This window comes from Ipomoea nil, unplaced genomic scaffold (assembly GCF_001879475.1).
Source record: "Ipomoea nil cultivar Tokyo-kokei standard unplaced genomic scaffold, Asagao_1.1 scaffold2360, whole genome shotgun sequence".
NCBI lineage: Eukaryota > Viridiplantae > Streptophyta > Magnoliopsida > Solanales > Convolvulaceae > Ipomoea > Ipomoea nil.
This window is the reverse complement of record NW_017618788.1, coordinates 1,129,703-1,146,286: the sequence shown is the minus strand read 5'-3', so window position 1 is coordinate 1,146,286 and position 16,584 is coordinate 1,129,703. Positions and strand designations below refer to the sequence as shown.

Sequence of the window (16,584 nt, the reverse complement as noted above, 5' to 3'; positions counted from 1 at the left end):
TTAAACACCCAATAAGATCAAAGATCAGCATTCAATTATTCCTAATTACTACCATCTCCCGATGAGCAATAATCTAGAATAAACTTCCCCTAATAAGTTCCCCTTTCCCAAGGACCAACCATTAGGTGCAATCGTGTGTGCCCTAATTTATGCCCCAACTCCCATTGGTGACACAAACATGACTGTGAAGCTAGTAATTTAGGCCTTTAACCACCAACAACAACAGATTAAAACAAGATTGCAACACAAATCATAAAACCAAACATAAATATATTAAGAAATTAACGAACTAGGCACATAGGTTCATAGACAAATTCACCCAAAAATCCCTAAGGAATTTAGCCGAGCATGGCTAAATTATACATAGCAAATATGAATAAAGGATTACAAATCATCAGAAGAGTACAAGAATTAACCAAGCGATTCTCCCAAATCTCCCTGGCTTCCTCCTTGCTTCCAAAGACGACTTGAGCCTCTTGATTTCTCTCTTTCTTGTCTACAAAGAACTCTAAAAATCTCTCGGTCTCCTATTAGGGTTGAGGAAGGAGGGATTTTATAGTGGGTACAAAGTTGAGATGAAATAGGAATCTTGTACAAAATTGGACTCAAATTATAATTCCTATATTTAAATAAAGAATTTGCCTTATTTAAAATTGAAGTTGAATTGGGATTTGGAAACTTGAAGTTGAATTGGGCTTTGGAAACTTGAAGTTGAATTGGGCTTTGGAATATGAATTGTAGTGCTGAAGCCAACGCCCTTACTGTATTAAGCTGACACAATTTCGTGCGTCGCTCGACGCGTCGAGACCAGCAGGTCTCGATCACAAAACATTCTGGAAATTTTCGACGCGTCAAGCCAAAGGCTCGACGCGTCGAACCTTCTGGTACCCGAACTAGTCCAAAATTGCTCCGAACTCATCCTTGAACTTCCCTTGCTCATAGAATTGACCTACAATGGTTCAAAAACACTAACAAACACCGTAAAACATTCAAAACAAGTGTGAACCATAATTAAATGATAATAGCAAGGAAAATATGTATTAAATAAGCAAAATTAAAGAACTTAAATACTAAGGTGATTCAAAATAACTATAAAAACAGGCTAAGATGTGATAACATCAGTATTCCTTGCCAATGTGATTTGATTTCGGTTCATTAAAGAATGGTCATAGCATCTTTAATTTACTGAAGTCTCTTAAGTTCTCAATCTTGGTTAATTAAGGAAATGCTACAGCATATTCATCTACCTAAGATTGTTAAGTTTCAATCACATAAAGTTTAGGCAATGAATTGATAATTGTCTAGTGATCTTATAATTTTAATTTGGTTTGGGAGTAGCCACAACATCCTTAATCACTTAAAATTATATATTAAGCGGTTTATTTTGATCACATAAAGTTTTGGGCATATCATTTGTAGTTAATTGTATGTAATATGATGGAATCTAACCCACATGCAATTTCGTTATATTTGTATGATTAATTAGGATGAAATACTGGACTACGGTCATAATTTAGCCCACAGGCAATTATGTATCGGAATGTAGTTTAGTAGTTTTATCAGTGATGATAGAAATAAATTAATTTATTTACTTTATGATTATTTAATTTGTAAATAATTTCCAATTCTATCATGAAGTTTATTTTTATGATGTAAACTTTAGATCATATTTCTTAATTTGCCCACAGGGATTAAGAAAAGGAAAATGATCTCTTAAGTTTTTTATCATAATGGTTGTAATGAATCTTATTGAATAAAACTTTAGCCTACAAGCAAGTTTTTATGTCACTTGATTCTTCAACTCATTTGATAACTGTTTTATCATAAATAAATTTTTTTTAGTTGGATCAAATTGAGTAAAACTTTAGCTCATAGGCAAGTTTTATGTCACTAGATTTTTCTAGCTCTTTAGAAATTGTGAAAAATATTATCATAAGGGTTTCTTAATTGGATTTAATAGAATTAAAACTTTAGCCCACATGCAAGTTTTATGTCAATAAATCCACCACCCATTAGATGATAATTTTATCACAATTTCTTAGAGTTATAAATCCAGTTCAATTATAATTCTAAGTTTCATGGTTTGCATTGGCAAAACATGATGATTTTTCAGTCACTTCCCAAAATTTAGACACTTTTACTAATTGATCCACGAATCTTGCTCGGTTCTTCGGACTAACTTTAGTAAGTTACGTGATTCGACATATCTCTTTTGGATTCCATTAATAATAAAATGTATCTTTTGAGCCAAATTCTAACTTGGTTTTGAAAGGTGTATTTTATTTTTTTTTGTATGTCCAACTATGGTGGGGAATTATATCTTCATTATTTAGTTGGACTTTAATTGGAACCAAAAATTGATTATTTAGTATTTTCAACTAATGGTGGGAAATTATGTCTTCATTTGTTAGTTGGTCAATAAATCAATTATGAGTATGTATACTATTAAGTTCACTTTTTTTTAATTTCGCTAAAGAATATCTTAATCAGTGGGAGTGATCATTTAGAAAAAGATCATTAAGATACTCCACTAAAGTTTATGGATTTAATTGGCTTCATACATTTCAAATTGGATTGTATGTCAGACAATAAGTCCAAAATATTCCACAAGTATTAATCTTGTATTTGTTCATATAAATTCATAAGTTCAAATTATTGAACATTTGGTTGTGCAACATATTTATGAAAATGTTGTAACAATATTAAGGAATTTATTAGAACAAAAGCATTTAACTTGTGGTGCACTGTCATCTAATAAATTCTTCAGTGATTAATAGAGTCTCTAGTTTCTTCAAAATTGATATTGGCCATTTTGGTTTGTAAGGTTTAAGACAATTTTGTGGGGCATATAAGTAAGACCCGTTATGTTCGGTTCATTTAAAATGAACATTGAAGTTATTTGGAAAGTTATGGTGTATGTTTAAGATTCCAAATTTATGGACTTAGACCTTTGGTTTATTGTCTAAGTTATTGGAATGCTTTTGTGACTTGACTATCTTTTGGCTATTTTTGATGAGTGGAGTGACAGACGTGTCAACTCCAAGCTCTTAGCTGTTAGAGATAGTACTTAAAGTTAACTTATAAAGAAGTCATAGAATATAGTTAGCATTATGCTAACATTAAGAGATCTCTACTTAAGGCATGCTTCTAAAGTTTTAGAGATCATACAGTGTACTCTTTTGTACAATTTGGATGATTTTTCTCTTTCAGTTGTGCACATATATTATTTTGAGAAACATCCCTTAAGGTACCAAGAATAAACATAGGGTTTGTTCATAAAGGACCTAAGTTGGAGAATTAAAATGCATGTGACCATAATGGATACTACTCTAATTAAATAGAGGACATGTCACTATGATTCGTGTGTTTTGTTCTTTGGTGAAGGTTGTGCTAGTACTTGCACCAAGTGGGAGAATGTAAGATTTTTGCTAATAATATATATTATATATTAGGACCTTAATTAAGTGGTGTAAGTTGACTAGGCTTATTAAGTAGTCTGGTTGGACTGAATAACTAGAAGTTGTTAGTCAACCAGACTATGTGCCTAATATAATCATGGATTGATGGGATACAAGATGATTGATGTTAGCACATTGAGTACACTATGATACAACATGATAAAACCGTACACTATCCATGATCTTAGAAAATAGGATAATGGCCATTAACAATAATATTTTTACTTTAATCATTACTATCATAAATAATTACTACTCTCTCTGTCCCATTTTATATGTCCTACTTACTATTCATGGAGTCAAACTAACTCTTTCTTGTTTGTTTATTTTCTTTGGTATTTTTTACTTATTTTTAAATTTAACTTTTTGTGTTTAATAGTGCTTTTAGTGTAGTTTCTAAATATATAAATTTGTATACGAATATTAAACTTAATATTATGAAAAATTAGATTAAAAATAACTTCAGTCAAGCCTCGTTAACCGAACCAAGACACATAAAATGGAACAGAGGTAGTATAATTTCACTTAATAATGATTGTAGTAAGAAACACAAATACGAAAGGAGCATACGTAATTTTTAATTTTTTTAAAGGAATAAGGGTCAAATAGGCAACTGAACTGTACACCACATTGCAATTAGGCCATCGAACTCAAAAAAACAACAATTGGGTCCCTAAACTACACAAATTCATACAATTAGGTCTAAAATGACCTATTTACCTAATACTCTGCTGACGTGGAGGTTGCGGATTTTAAAAATTATTTTTAAAATTATTTTAAACAAAAAATTAATTAAAAATTAAAAATTTACAAAAAAAAAAAAAAAAAAAAAAAAAAAAACAGAACGGCCGGAGACAAAATCGTCTCCGGCCGTCCTTCGTCTCCTGCCACGAAGACCTTCGTCTCCATGGCCTGGAGACGAGGACCTTCGTCTCCATAGCCAGGAGACGAAGGTCTCTTCGTCTCCCTGGCTGGAGAGACGAAGGTCTCTTCGTCTCTTCGGCCAGGGAGAGGAAGCGACCTTCGTCTCCTGGCCATGGAGACGAAGGTCTTCGTCTCCATGGCAGGAGACGAATATCGTCTCCATGGCTGAAGACGAAGGTCTTCGTCTCTTGCCATGGAGACGAAGGACGGTCATAGACGATTTCGTCTCCGGCCGTTCTGTTTTTTTTTTTTTAATTATTTAATTTTTTGTTTAAAATTATTTTAAAAATTTCCAACTTACGTAGCAGGTAAACAGGTCATTTTAGACCTAATTGCATAAATTTGTGTAGTTCAAGGACCTAATTGCATCTTTTTTGAGTTTGATGGTCTAATTGTAGTTTGGTGTGCAGTTCAGTGGTCTATTTGACCCTTATTCCTTTTTTAAAAAATAAGCCAACACGCCCTTATATAGTGCGTGTTTAGTTTAACGGAAAAAACTAAACACGCCTTAGGCGAACTACTTTTTCCTATTTCAGTATCCCATTTCAAACATTCCCTATTTGGAATCTCAATATGACAGTAGTCTCCGGACTCCGGGCAGTTAATGCTTCCATTCTTCACGTCTGCCATACTACCTTCCACGGAGACATATTAATATTCAGCATCTTTAACCACCTCCGGGCAGTTAAGAATTTAATTGTTTTCTTGTTCCAGTGGCAAATTCTCATGCTGACTCGGTGGAAAGACAAAATGACCAGACAAACAATGCACTGGATCGGTAGTTTCAGCTTCATACTCCCCAATATCTTTATGCTCGTCATTGACATCCTCTTGTTTTGAACCAGCCAACCAGGAGCAGCAGCTTGTAAAGATTATGCTTTTCTAGGGTATTGATTATGTTTTTTTTTTTTTTTTTTCAGATTAGTTCGCTGCTGCCCGGAGACAAATCTAATGCTGCCAAGCAATTTAATGCCCAGATTAAATTAATTCTACAGTAGCAGTTAATGTAACCATATATATTTATTTAGATTTAATACCATCCGAGGTCTTCCAAGTATAGCGATTTTGTCACATTTAGTCCTAAACTTTCAATTTCAAATTTAACCATTCATGGTTCACTATTCATAGTTAGTCCTAAACTTTCAACTTTCAAATTTAATCATTCGTGGTCCAAGTGAACTATCCATTGTCCTTCAACTATTAAATTTTAACCACACATGGTCCTTTCAAGAGGACCACGACCACCCATGGTCAACTTGGATCATGATAATTAAATTTGAAAATCGAGAACCATAGATGGTCAATTTAAAAATTTAGAATTAAACGTGACAAAATCACTATACTTGGAAGATCTTGGATGGTATTAATTATAAATTTAGAATTAAGCGTGACAAAATCACTATACTCGGAAGATCTTCGATGGTATTTAGAACACTTCGTGAACCACTTGTCTTAATGGAGTATTATTTACTACGTATGTGTATTAATTTCATTATTTGTATATTAGTCTCAATGAGACATTTTGCAGGCCAAGGCCTTCTGAATATAATTCCGTAATTGAGGAATTACAGAGTTTGTAGTGAACCAATTACCGAGTTTGTAATGAATTAAAAGCTATCACTATTCAATTCATCATATTGCTTTGTTACCTCCTAATTAAATTATCATTATCCACTAAAATTAACATTTTATTTATAGATAGGAAAAGCCACTGAGAGAGATCAATGCTTGAAGCGAAAAAGCTTAGAACTGTTACATTCTCATGGCGGAATGAAGCATTTGTTCAACACTTCAACACTCTTCCTATTCACAAAGGGAACCAAACCACTCAATCAATGTTAACTTGAAAACCATCCTTCCTTTCTTCCTCCTTCACCTTCGGAATCGCCACCTTCAACACTCCGTTCTTCATCTCGGCCTTGATCGCGTCAAGCTTGTACAGATTCGGTGGAATCTCCAGCCTCGTGGAGTACCTCCGCCGTGCGTATTGATCCGCGTCGTCTTCCTTCTCCTCCGCCTCCGCTTCGCCTTTGATCACCAGCGTGTTCTGCTCCACCCTTATCTTGACATTGTCCTTGTCCAGTCCCGGCATGTCCATCTTGATGGAGAGGACGTCGTCGTCCTCCCTCACGGTGTAGGGACTCAACCCGCGAGACTTCCAGGCGAACGGATTGTCCATGAATTGGTCCATCATGTTCAGCAGCTGGCTCACGCTCCTCGGCGGCGACAATGGATCCAACACATCTACACGATCGAGCAAATAAATCGTATCGATTGAAAGTCCAAAACCTCAATTTCCAAACGAAAAAATGAAATCGAAATCTATAAACACATATAATCAAATTCAACTACGGAGGAATTTCGGAATTTAAGCGGAGAACGAAACGAAGAGTTACCTGAAAAGAAGCTAGGAAACGCGTCACGACGGCGAGAAATGGAACGATCAGAGCGGCGATCGAAGTCGACAGCGCGATCATCGTCGTCATATTCCTTCATCTGCGTGTTAGTGTTGAATGATCGGAAAACAGAGGGAGCGGCGGAGGCGTGGCGGACAGGGTTGACGAGTCTGTTGAACAGAGCTGAGGAGGCGGTTGTGGCTCTCCTGAGTGCCAATAAGGAAGCCATAGCTTTGTGAATGCGCAGGTGAGTCAACTCGCTCGGTTTGTTTCGGATTCTCTCTGTGGTTCTGAAAGATTATGGCTGCTTGCATATATATAGTGCAGTGCAATGAAGGCGGTGAGCTGAAAATATTGGTAGTGGCTTGGAGAAGGGGAAAGAGGTTGTGGAGATTCCAGAGAGTGAAGAGTGTGGAATGTTCCGGAATTGGGATACTGGATACACGTAGACGTTTCTAGATGCTTTAACATTAATAATTAATTGCTTTAAAAATAAATTTAAAAAATCAAACAAACCAATTACTAATATTCTCTTAATCAAAAAAAAAAAATTGTTACAATTTAATATATATATATATATATATATATATATATATATATATATATATATATATATTAAATACATTGTTTGGTTATTGACAGATTCGTCAAAATAATTTGATAAATTTAATTTTTTTTTTTCATTTTGACTAAAACAAACTGCTAAAATTAATGTTCCATTGTTGATTTCTAAACTTTTGAGAAGCTTAAGGGGGTTTAACACAACCGGAAAATATGTAAACAGAGGTTTGATATTAACTCTTGTTTTAGCCATTACTCCCTCCCATAATCTGCCTTTTAATGGTTATTCTAACTCCGCATTAATTGCTCTCAGAGGTACTCTAAGGACTCCTCTTCATTCGACCACTCGTCGCTGACTCCTCATGACACTCGGTCTCGGACGCTTCTTTTACCTGAGTCTCGAGAGTCGGCTCTTATCAATGGAAATGACTTGCTTCGGAGTTGATGATTCTAGCAATGTCAGCATTAATCACCTTAGGCCCTAGCAATGATATCCCTTCTTCTTCTCCAATGGTAACCTCCATCACCCGTCAACCACTCGCCATCACCGTCCTGTCTCCGGGGTGCATATCCCATCATCTACTGTTAGAGTTATTAACGAACAGAGGTTTTTCGTATATGTTCATGATCATAATTTATTTGTGAACAAGAAATGGCCTATGTTTACAAACAATAACCAAACAAACAACATAACGACTATAAAAAATAATACAAATAAGTCCAAAAGTAATATCTAATATTGAAGTTAAAATACCAAATCCAAAAAAAAAAAAAAAAAAAAACAACAAACACAAACACACAAATTGTTTGTTCAGTTTACAAACCAAAAACATAAAAAATTAAAACATAATATATTTAAATTCCGCATCCAGCATCCCAAAAACCTTAAAGTAGTATACTATTATATATTAAAACTAAATAAAATAAAATAAAATAAGTTGTATTTAAATGAACTTGTTCGTGAACAATCTTAAACGAACATGTCCGTGAACATTATTAAACAAACACTGAATGAGTCTGATCATGAACATTGTTAAACGAACACTAACAAGCTTGTTCACGAGCTTTTAGCAAACAAACTTACAATTATTCAGACTTTGTTCGTTTATTAAACGAACTCTAAAATTTGTTCATTTATGTTCGTATACCTTAATAAACGAACACAAACACGAATAGTTTACAAAAACTATATTCACTAACACCCTAACTACTATAAGTAATGTTTCTTCTTTTTCAAAAATGACATTTCCAAAAAATGTTTAAAAATAAATAAATTATTGTTATTCGGAGGGAGCCTAAGGTTTCTCTTCCATTTTGCCCATCCAATGTTGGAGCATCATATGGGAAGGACACTAAAAGAGAGGCGTTGAGCTCAATGTCAATGTGGGATCAAAAGATCCTTGCAAGCTCCTCTTTGTCGACAAAGGAGAGCCTGCGTATAAAATTAAATCCGCTTTGTCTCTTAATCCCACAAATAAAAAGGTTTTCTTTGGCGTGCTTTAAATCACGGATCATTATTAAATTTGTCAAATTTTAGTGTATCCACCAATACCAAACAATGCCATAAGCACCAACAAATATTACACAAACTCAAATAGAAATTATATATCCTAATAGGCAGGACTGCAGCGAACTAGTTTTTTAACTTTTTTAAATTTTTTGTATATAATATAAATATAGAATTCTAAATTATTGTATCTAGAAACTTTTTATTTTATAAAATTAAAATCAAAAAATAATTTTGTTAATGATACAATCATGATTATTAGTCTTATCTTAAATAATGTTTTAATCAAATGATCAAATCATCATATCAACGAGAACTAGACTTAAAAGGAATGGGAGTCTTGCGCAGATTTCTTATTGTCACTGCCCCATTTTGAGCCATAAAACATATTTATATATAGAATGATGAAATATAAATGAATTATACAAAATAAAAATAATACATGCTAAAAGAATTAAGAATCTCACAACAAAATGCCCTAACATGAACTATCACCATTGGTAAACAAGTTCCTACACTGTAGAGCTCGGCTAACTCGGACAATGTCAGCAAAGCTTTAAGGTATCTTTCTTATCCTCTTCTTGTCATCCATGAAGAACATGCATGAAGTAATTGTCAGTACTGTGGTGGAGGAAGTAGACACAGCTGAACTTCTGTGCGCTTATGAGCTTCTGAGGAAGTAACCCACAACTAAACTTAGCAAGCCAACGCCGATGACAAACATGATGGAAGCGCTACCAAAACCATGTTTGTTGGCATCCTGCTTCGTGAGTTCCTACACACAGTGATATTCAGTTATCCAATTGAAATTGTTGAGCATATAACCATTCATGTGCAATCCAACTATCAGCTTAGGCTTTTAGTTGAGATAGAGCACATACTTCAATTTGGTATCAGAGTCAGACCATCGAATCTCACTACGGTCCACGTGTTGCTTGAGATGGAGTACATGCTTCAATTGAAATCTACACAGTAGGAAAACGACCCCTCCCACAAGTAATAGAAAGTAGGGCTTGTGGGGTTAACCCCAGCCAAGATGGCAAGAAATCCACACTTGTAACCACAAGGTCACGAGTTCGAATCCTTGCCCCCTTGGTTTGAGCCGGTCAGCTATAAGTAACCTAGGCTGGTTTACTTCCTTATAGTCCTTTGCCGGCTAGAGTCACAATACGGGGTTTACCTACACCCCAAAGGATTGTGGGGTTTCTCCCTTGTCATCCAAAAAAAGTAGGGCTTGTTGAGTGTTTCAATTTATAAACTTTTCAGTATTAGTTGACAGTTAGATGCAAACACAGAAGGTAAATGTTATACCCAAAAACTGCATATAGAAATACGTAAATGCCTAACCAGTTTTTGACAATGTGTGTCACTTTGTTGCACTGCTGCAGCCTTTTCTTCAGTCAGATTTGAAGTGAGCGGTCTTGCCTGAAAATTGAAAATTATAAAAAGTTCACTGATCAATCTGAAAATCAATCACGGTGTAAATTCAAGATATCAATAGCTAAAGAATCAGAGAATAGTTTATGCAAGAAAACTTGCTGTATGAAAGACAAAGAAGTCACCCTGCATCGTTTAATCTTCTAGAAGTAAACTGGAATCATAAAGCAGACAACTAAAACAGAGAAAGAACGGGCACAGTCAAATTAAACATGCCTAACATCATTATGTAGATACACACAAGTACTAATTACTATATCTATGAAATGAATATGCAATATTCCCATAAGAAAACAAGGGGCATTTTGCACTGAGGCAAGATAGTCCGAGCAAAAACAAAATCTTCACTGAACGTAAAAAGTGACCACAATGCTCTTCAAGATGGTCTAATTTGGCAGTAGGTTAAGTCATGTGTCCTGCCATGCCTGACTTAAAGCATCTAGTATCTCACAGTGAATTTGACATAAGTACTACATTCTTGACAAATGCACTTCCTAGGTGAGCCGTGAGGTAAGCTTATTACAAGGATTTGAACCATTAATACGGTAATACCAGTGGTAGGTAAAAAAAAAAAAAAAAAAAAAAGAAGAAGATGAATATGATTCAATTCATTTCAGATGAAAGATGACTAGATTATGAAGCGCCAATTGCTATCGCAGCACATCTCCAGACCAAGTATGCATATAAGCAACAGCCACAATAATATACTCAGAACTGGGCTTAGAGAGCAACTTCACCTCTGAAGAACTGTCATGAGTATCATTAAATGATCTTGTAACCTGAAAGCAACAAATCTGATGCTATCAGTTTCTATTTCTATACATGCTAAAATAAAATACTCCGTAACAAGTACAAGTAATATGTATGATAGTTAAGAAGGAAGCAGATAGATTGAAACTCAGAGAATCAAGGAGAAACCTCGGAACCATTCGTATTGCCATTCTCTGTTAACAAATCTGCTTCTGATTCCTCAGCAACCGGAGAAGGTGGTTGGGGTGGGGGAACATAAGTAACTTTTAACTTGCATTCTTCAACTACCCTTCCAGCCTCCTTATTAAACTACAGATATAACAACCTTCAGTAAATAGCAATTCAAAGTCTAATGGCATAACTCTATGTGATCGACTATTTACTCTTCCTATAGTTAACTCAGGATTCAACATTTCACTAAATACAAACACCCCTAGGAAAGCAAAACAGTACCAAAAGGCTGCCATTTTGAAACCTTTAAATTAAACCGTTAAAACAAATAAATTGCTCATTGATTACCATTTCTCCAGTAATATCTTTCGGAGTTGCACCAGAAGTTGCAACTACACTCTGAACTAAAAACTTATCCTTGCATTGCAGGTTTGGAGGCATCTCCTTCTGCGCTTGCATAGTCACTAAAATGATACAAACTTTAACATAAATGACCAAACAAAATCCATTCTAATACCAAAAAAAAAAAAAAAAAAGTCAATCGTAAAAATGTCGACCCAAAAATAGAAACTAGCAACTAGTGTATTCATACAATTACACTACTTAAAAAATTGCAGATATATCCTGTCACTTTCTATTTATAAAATAAAGCATTTTTTTATTGGTAACATAGAATAAAGTAAAAGGGTATCAATAAATACAGTAATACACTGTTCTTCAGATTATGCGGCTATTGCTAAAATTAAAAGGAAATTGAGATATACAACTAAAGAATACCTATAACATCACAAGTGGACCGAGGCAAAACAATCCCGATATTGGGACGAACGCAATACTTTTTCGGATTCGTTGTCTTAACCTAACAACAAAACAAAAACCAAATTATATAAAATCAAAGCATACATTTCACTTTCTCTGTTCTCCAAAAATACATATGTTAAAAAATAATTCAAAATCGAACAAATGAGATAACCGACGTATTTAAACGAGGAATGATATTTACCTTGAAGGCGACATGATTGTCACTCCTATTGGATAGTTGAAGCGAACAAGAGATCTGCTTCTTCAGTTCGACTAATCAATTCAATTAAAAGAAAGAAGAAACTAAAATTGATCAAAATTTGAAAAATAATAATAATAATAATGGAAATGTTTTAGATGAGAAACGGAGAAGAGATGATCGTACATGGGAATCTGAGTTCTAATGGTTCAACGGTAAGAATTTGTGCAGTGCTCATGTCTACTTTCTGCTAATTCTTTTCATTCGAAGAGCAAGTGAAGGTGCGAAGCGGATCGAAATGAAAACGATTCTTTCTCATTTTTTTCTTTTTACTAATTTTGTAAATTGCGAGACAGATTTGGGGGTGATCCGGGTTTGTCTCACCATCTCTGTAAGGAGGAAGCGATGTAATTTTTTTTAAGATAAAACAATACAACAAAAATAAATAAATAAAATACTGCAAAAGTAAATGTAACATAATTTTTTTGGAATAAGGTTAAAATTGGCCAGTGGCCACTGAATGAAATGCGAAAAGTAAAATTTAGTCTCCGAATGAAAAAAAAAAATGTAATTAGACCACTCAAGATATGTTGACATGGACGATACTTGGATAATGACTGGCTTTTTAAAAAAAAAAAATCCTTTTCATTTCTTCTTCTACTTCTTTTTTTTTTTAATCATTTTTTTTTGCATAAAATCTGATGCAGTATGCACCTGGTCCTTTCTTTTCTTTTTTTAGTCTTTCTTCTTCTACCGTATGCATTTGTTGCAATACACACCTGGAGATTAATTTTTGGGTGTATATGTTCATACAAAAGAACTACGTACAGCGAAGAGATGATAGGAAGTGCATTGTGAAGAGAGGTTTTAGCACCAAAGTAGTGTTTGGTCCACCTTTTGCTTAATTTAGCTCCAAAATAGTGCACTGCCAAGGAGATTCTGTTTCATTCTATTTATTAACATCTAAATTATTATATAAACTGAATATATATGTTTAAAAAAAATGAATATATATTGCAACAGATTTTATGCAAGAAAAGGGTTTTCAAAATTAAAAAGAAGAAATAAAAAGAAAATTTAGAAATAAATGTCAAGTCATCGTCCATGTCAACATGCAACCTGCTAGATGAAGTGTTAATCTGCTATCAAGTGAAATTGCATACATTTGGAGTGTTGAGTGACCTAATTGTACCTTCTTTTTTTTTTTTTTTTTTTTTTTTTGTTCCGTGGTCAAATTACAATTTCACATTTCGTTCAATGGTAAATTTGAACCTTATTCCTATTTTTTTTTATATAACCTAAATTTTTAAGATTCACATGATTATAGGGTATTTGACAATTAATTGTTAGTTTATAGTTGATTGATTTAGTTTATAGTAGATAGTTGATTTGAACAGTTGATAGTATTAGATTATTATTATAAAAATGTGTTTGGTAAATTATGTAAAATGATGTATAAAAACATAAGTATATTGTGACATTTACTTTTAACGCTTAACATACGTTTATAATTTATTGTTATGGTTGTGTTATTATTAATTTTTTTTAACTGTTATTTTTTGTTTTATTGTTTTTATTTTTTGAAAGGCTGTTTTATTGTTAATACTGTTATAATTATAAAAGAAATTCTTCAAAGTTAATAATATATAATTCAATATTAATTTTTTTTTTTTTTTTGTTTAAAAAGGAGGGGGACACCCAATAATCAAAGAATTCTGTTGAAAGTAGCTCCCATCTTGTCCTGTTGAAGAAGCTCTTCTGTCTCGGGAGGAGCTTCCTTGAAAACTTGGTAGCCGGCTTGTTTTGCAATAGCCGACTTCGCCAAACAGTCTGCCACTTTATTCCCTTCCCGACGCACATGAACATACTCCACTTGTTGTACTCTTTCAGCCTCACGCATGCATCTCCAAATAATGTTGCAGACTTTACTACCTGCTTTTTCTGTCTTACGCAGCTTGTCAATAAGCTGCTTTGAATCACTCTCTACCAAAAGCTTTGCAATACCTTTTTCACGTGCTAACCGTAAGCCATGGAACACCCCCCAAGCTTCTGCTTCGAGTACTTGACAACGACCAACGCTGGAGGAAAAGCCTGCACAGTAGTCTCCAGTGTCGTCTCGGATCAAACCGCCACACCCGGCCAATCCATCGCCCTTGCAGCTGCCATCCACGTTCAGCTTGTGCCATCCTCTTGGTGGTTTCGTCCAGCCCACCTGCTCATTTGTTGCCTGCATCGCCCCAGTACCCGGGTGTAGTCGATTCTGAAAAGCCTCCTTGATCTCCACGTCATACTTGGTGAGCCAGCCTAGCTTCTCCTCGAGCGGTTGGATTTTTTGGTTAAAAATCCCTTCGTTTCTCCATCGCCAGATCCACCATAATCTTGCCCCAAACCGGGCTTGCCAGTTCTCATCGAAGCCCTGTCTCACATTGCCTTCCAGGTTCATCTCGAGCCACTGCTCCCATGCAAGGCCATTCAGCTGTGCGTTCACTCGCCTGGGGAGGCTTGCTTCCCAGATTCCTTTTGCTGCTGGACACTCGCGGAACAAATGTTGGAGATCCTCAGTCCGACCTGCACAAAGAAAACAAGATGGGTCAGCCGTAAGTTTCCTTCTGGCTCTTTCGGCGTTCGTTAAGATCTTCTTGTGGCGCAGAAGCCAAAGGAACATGTTAACTCTTGCCGGGACTTTTATTTTCCAGATTCTTCTCCACATGTCGTCCAAAGTGTTTCGGTGATCGCCCACCAAGGCTTGATACATGGATCGAATGGTAAACTTCCCGTTAATCTCCATGCTCCATCCTAGTTCATCATGAATCTCCGCATTCGTTAGGACTTTGCCTGCAAGATTTCGTATTTCGTCTTGTGGTAGTGCATGTTCCAACAATTCCCATTTCCATCCTCTTGTTTCATCCCAATAGTCACGCACCATACCATAGAGTTCCGGGAGAGGGATATGCGCCAAAAGACGGTCGTAAAGAGGTTCCGTAGATATCCATTTATCCATCCAGAAGCGAATAGTAGTACTACTTCTGGCAGCGCGAGATACTCCCTGGTACATGGCCGGCCAAGCGGCTGAGATTCCACGCCAAGCATTCGAAACCTTTCGCCGTCCCTGTCTCAGGTTGTGGATATCCTCCGACTTCCTGTACTTCGCGTTGATTGTCTGTGCCCAGAGACTATCATTTTCGGCCAAGAGCCTCCATCCTAATTTTGCCATATACGCCAGATTTAGCTCGTACATACGCTTAATTCCAAGCCCACCCGCTTCTGTTGCTGTCGTAACCAGGTTCCAATTTACCAAGTTCATTTTTCTATCCGCATCAGTAGATCCCCGCACAAACTTGCGCGTGCGCTTTTCAATCTCCAGGCAAACTCCCTTTGGAAGAAAGGTCGTCTGCATGGTGTAAGCTGGTATAGCGTTCAGGACCGAGCGCGCAAGAACAACTCTTCCCGCAAGCGAAAGGGTTTTCGCTTTCCATCCTTCTAGCCGGCCAGCTATCCTAGCAAGCAGGTCGGAATGGGTGGCACTGGTGACCCGGCCGTGGATGGCCGGCACCCCCAGGTATTTACCCAAGTTTGTCGTCTGCTCAATCCCGAGCCTCCGTGAAATGTCCTCTATCTTGTTCTGGCTGGTATTTTTTGAAAAGAAGACTTGAGATTTACTTAGACTGATTTTTTGTCCCGAGGCTTGGCAAAACTGGTCGAGGCATTCCAGGATGACATTCGCTTGTTCCACTGAGGCCTCCGTAAAGAGCACCATGTCATCTGCAAAACAAAGATGAGTTAGAATGGGGCAATTTTTTGCAATTTTAATACCTTTCCAAACCTTCTTTTCCAAGTTCATGACAATCATCTGACTTAGGCGTTCCATGCATAACACAAATATAGCAGGAGACATTGCGTCGCCCTGCCTGATGCCTCTTTCCGGTCTGAAAGCCTCCAACCGTTCCCCATTCCAGATTAGGGAGAGCCTGGGGGTTTGGATACAAGTCATCATAAGCTCCTTCAGAGTCCCCGTGAAGCCTGCCTTGTCCAAGGTATCCCGAATAAAATCCCAAGAGAGCCTATCATAAGCCTTTTCAAGGTCCAGCTTGATCGCCATGTACCCAGTTCCTCCCTTCTTCTCCCGCATTGTGTGCATCACCTCCTGGAAAATGAGGATGTTGTCCGTAATCTGCCTGCCGGGGACAAAAGAACTCTGGAAAGGGCCTACTATTTGAGGTAGGATAAGCTTAAGTCTGTTAGTGATAGTCTTCGTGATAATTTTGTAAGCAACATTGCAAAGGCTAATAGGCCTAAACTGCTTGATCGTCTCCGGACTCTGAACCTTAGGAATCAAAGCCACAAGAGTATCATTCAGACCCTCCTGCAAAGTGCCTGTAG

The 16,584-nt window shown here is 36.2% G+C and overlaps 2 protein-coding genes across 2 annotated transcripts; both read right to left on the bottom strand.

The window, feature by feature from the left end:
* Positions 1-6,102: 6,102 nt before the first annotated feature.
* On the bottom strand, positions 6,103-7,156 carry LOC109152076 (small heat shock protein, chloroplastic). The gene is made up of 2 exons (XM_019299656.1): positions 6,779-7,156; positions 6,103-6,626 (listed from the first exon to the last, which is right to left on the bottom strand). The coding sequence occupies exons 1-2, from the start codon at positions 7,005-7,007 to the stop codon at positions 6,211-6,213; spliced, it is 645 nt and encodes a 214-aa protein (XP_019155201.1). The 5' UTR covers positions 7,008-7,156; the 3' UTR covers positions 6,103-6,210.
* A 2,012-nt stretch (positions 7,157-9,168) lies between these two features.
* LOC109152075 (vesicle-associated protein 3-1-like) lies at positions 9,169-12,616 on the bottom strand. The gene is made up of 8 exons (XM_019299655.1): positions 12,391-12,616; positions 12,208-12,278; positions 11,982-12,063; positions 11,553-11,668; positions 11,202-11,342; positions 11,021-11,062; positions 10,194-10,271; positions 9,169-9,621 (listed from the first exon to the last, which is right to left on the bottom strand). The coding sequence occupies exons 1-8, from the start codon at positions 12,440-12,442 to the stop codon at positions 9,508-9,510; spliced, it is 696 nt and encodes a 231-aa protein (XP_019155200.1). The 5' UTR covers positions 12,443-12,616; the 3' UTR covers positions 9,169-9,507.
* Between the last annotated feature and the right edge of the window lie 3,968 nt (positions 12,617-16,584).